This window comes from Aspergillus viridinutans, assembly GCF_018404265.1.
Source record: "Aspergillus viridinutans IFM 47045 DNA, scaffold_1, whole genome shotgun sequence".
NCBI classification, from domain to species: domain Eukaryota; kingdom Fungi; phylum Ascomycota; class Eurotiomycetes; order Eurotiales; family Aspergillaceae; genus Aspergillus; species Aspergillus viridinutans.
Genome location: NW_025091217.1, coordinates 5,369,266 through 5,372,269, shown reverse-complemented (window position 1 = coordinate 5,372,269; position 3,004 = coordinate 5,369,266). Strand labels below are relative to the sequence as shown.

Sequence of the window (3,004 nt, the reverse complement as noted above, 5' to 3'; positions counted from 1 at the left end):
ATTCGCGGAATCTGGCGATCCTGCATGACTTTCCGTTTTCGGAGCTACCGTTCCATCGGAGAGTAGGGGCCCATCCGAAGACTCCAATAGTTCAATCCAAGTCCAAGACATCTGCTAATAACTTGACCAGAAATCCCAGCTGTCGGCAATGCTGAGTAAGATTACTCAATGAAATTTTGATTGAGGTTTTTGGTTCGTTTCGAGGCCCGGCAATAATAGGGATCTCCGCTGTGATCTAGACGGGCTCCACGCTCCAAGTCTCTCACATTCCAGAGCGAAGCTCAGCTGAGTAAGACATCAACCCCCGACATTCTCCATGGTTGCACTAGCTTGATTGCTGATGCTGATCTTTTTGTCACCGTCTTCCTTGTAGCTTGTTGGGTGACCCTTTGCGTTACTACTACTCGATGGTGGATGACGGCATCAGGAGAGGAGGTCATTGTAGAAGCAGTGTCACGTCATGGCTTGATTTATTTTTATTGTTCATGGCCTGGTGTTTTGAGTCCATGATTTGACTGCTTTAACTTCTGCAAGAACTCACTTCTATTCGCGGCCTTTTAGCCAGTGTGGAAGCGCATGTGCAGCTTTTGCCGCTGCTATACTTCGATCCTCTCTGTTCGCCCGTCATTCAACTTGTGATTTGAATGTTTCTTTTGATCTCAGGAAATGGGAGTAGAACTCGGAGGACCAGGGGTAGATCACTCCCACCCCGGCTACCCTCATCGTCCTATGAACCCGGCATTGGCGACACCTCTCTTCGTCCTCAGCGGGGTCTTCACTGTTCTATTCGTGTGTCGGGTGGTCATAAGGGTTCGGCATCGTCGTCGTTTACGTGAGATTCTTCGGACAGATGACCAGAGCAAGTTCTCGCGGACCAGCACCATCTTTGCCTGGATAAAGAAACATGTACTCTATGCACCGTTGTTTTCCAAACGGCACAGTCGCGAATTTCAACTGCTCGACAGAATTCACATGGGAAACGTACCCTTACGACTGGAGGCCACATTACTTTTGGCATATATCACGACCAACCTGATTTTCTTGTTCGTGCTAGTCGACTGGTGGACGGACTATCAAGAAAAGATGTACCAATTAAAATATGCCGCCGGACATCTAGCAGTAATGAACTCACCTGCGCTGGTCTTGACCGCGGGCCGGAACAATCCCCTCATCCCACTTCTGGGCATTCCTTTTGACACTTTCAATCTCCTGCACCGCTGGGTCGGACGGATCATGATTGCTGGAGCCCTTGTTCACATGGGCTGTGTCATTGGGGCACAGGCCAGGCAGGGTGGGTGGTTCAGCTGTCTCGAATGATGGCCGTTGCTGACAAGGGAAATAGTAACTATGGACGTGATCATGAACGAACTTTGGAATAAGCCTTTCTATGTATATGGAATCATTGTAAGTGATCTGTGTCGACGAACGGCTTACCTACTGGCATTGCTAACGCGGTCGATGGTAGGCTCTTATTGCATTTGTTGTTATTTTCTTTCAATCAGTATCGCCAATTCGGCATGCATTCTACGAAGCCTTTCTTCACTTTCATATAATCCTTGCAGTCATGGCATTTGTTGGGCTATGGTATCATCTGCGTGGCTTGGCCCAACAGAGGGTTCTCCTGGCCACGTTAATCCTTTGGGGTCTTGATGTGAGTATATGCCCTTGGTCATCAAGTTCGCACTACTCATGCGTCTCTCCAGAGAATTGCACGTCTCATCAGTATTATTTGGCGGAATTGTGGCAAGCAGCGTACTTCTGCTACCGTGGAACTATTGCCTGGAGATGTCGCGCGTGTCGAGGTTGCCGTGTCGCGTCCCTGGACAGTCAAGGCCGGACAGTATATGTACCTCTATATCCCGTCGCTAGGATTATGGACCTCGCATCCGTTCTCTGTGGCATGGACATCCTCGGATCGGATGACTTCCAGCGAAAAGCGCGATTCAAGCGACTCATTCAATGTCTTGCTGGGTGGACCTCAGCGGACTACCATGTCATTCCTGATCAAGCGGCGAGACGGATTTACCAACAAGCTTTTGAGGAAGGTTCACAGCTCGGAGGAAGGGAGGTTCGACGCGACTGCTTTGGCGGAAGGGCCATTCGGTATGCATTATGACTCTATTCATTTTGGGGCATACGCTTACGTTGTGGAACACAGGGGGGCTTCACTCGCTTGCATCTTATGGTACAGTACTGCTCGTAGCAGGAGGGATAGGGATAACTCACCCACTTTCCTACCTGCGTGAGTTTGCCGATGGTTTCTCCAACCGATCGATGGCGGTGCGGAGAGTCACCTTGGTATGGGTTGTGCGCCAACTAGGTAGGTTCTAGAGGTCAAATAGCAAATGAACATGAGCTGACCCCAATTAGAGCATCTGGACTGGATCCAGCCATGGATGGCCTCTCTACTCGACCACCCAGCCGTCGAAGCCCCGAATGAGCGCAAGCAACACTCATACTTCCAGCTTCCCGAGTTCTCATTATCAATTCAAATCTACGTGACATCAAAAGGGTATAGCACAGACGAATACTTATCCGACGAGAGCCCTTGGACCAAATCACCACCATCAACTGTGTCTATCAGCATCAAGTACGGCAAACCATCGTTTGCGGAAGTTGTGGATGTCGAGATGGCGCAACAAGTTGGTGCGATGGCCGTTAGTGTTTGCGGCCCTGGAGGACTGGGCGACGACGTGAGACAGGCCGTTCGAGAACGTCAGAATGGGCAGTTGGTCGATTTTTATGAAGATACATTTTCCTGGTAGAATATGCACTATCGAACAACATTTCTGCGCAACTCCGCAGACGACACTAGACTAGCTAGAATCAACTGGGTTTTGACATACCATTAATAGCCTGACAGATCCGGTCCAACTGGCTCTGTATGTGCCTCGATGCTCGTAATTTACCTGGAATGCGTTGGCCATTGACCTCGCTGACATCAAGGACGGCTGGTGACGAGTCTCGTGCTGCATTACTCAGTCTTCAATTGGAAACTCAGGGC

The 3,004-nt window shown here is 49.8% G+C and overlaps 1 protein-coding gene across 1 annotated transcript; it reads left to right on the top strand.

Annotated features, from left to right (window-relative positions):
• Positions 1 to 666: 666 nt before the first annotated feature.
• Aspvir_001572 (ferric reductase family protein) lies at positions 667 to 2,765 on the top strand (the record flags this gene model as incomplete). The annotated part of the gene is made up of 6 exons (XM_043266692.1): positions 667 to 1,291; positions 1,343 to 1,404; positions 1,466 to 1,651; positions 1,704 to 2,103; positions 2,159 to 2,320; positions 2,371 to 2,765. The coding sequence occupies 6 exons, from the start codon at positions 667 to 669 to the stop codon at positions 2,763 to 2,765; spliced, it is 1,830 nt and encodes a 609-aa protein (XP_043122627.1).
• Between the last annotated feature and the right edge of the window lie 239 nt (positions 2,766 to 3,004).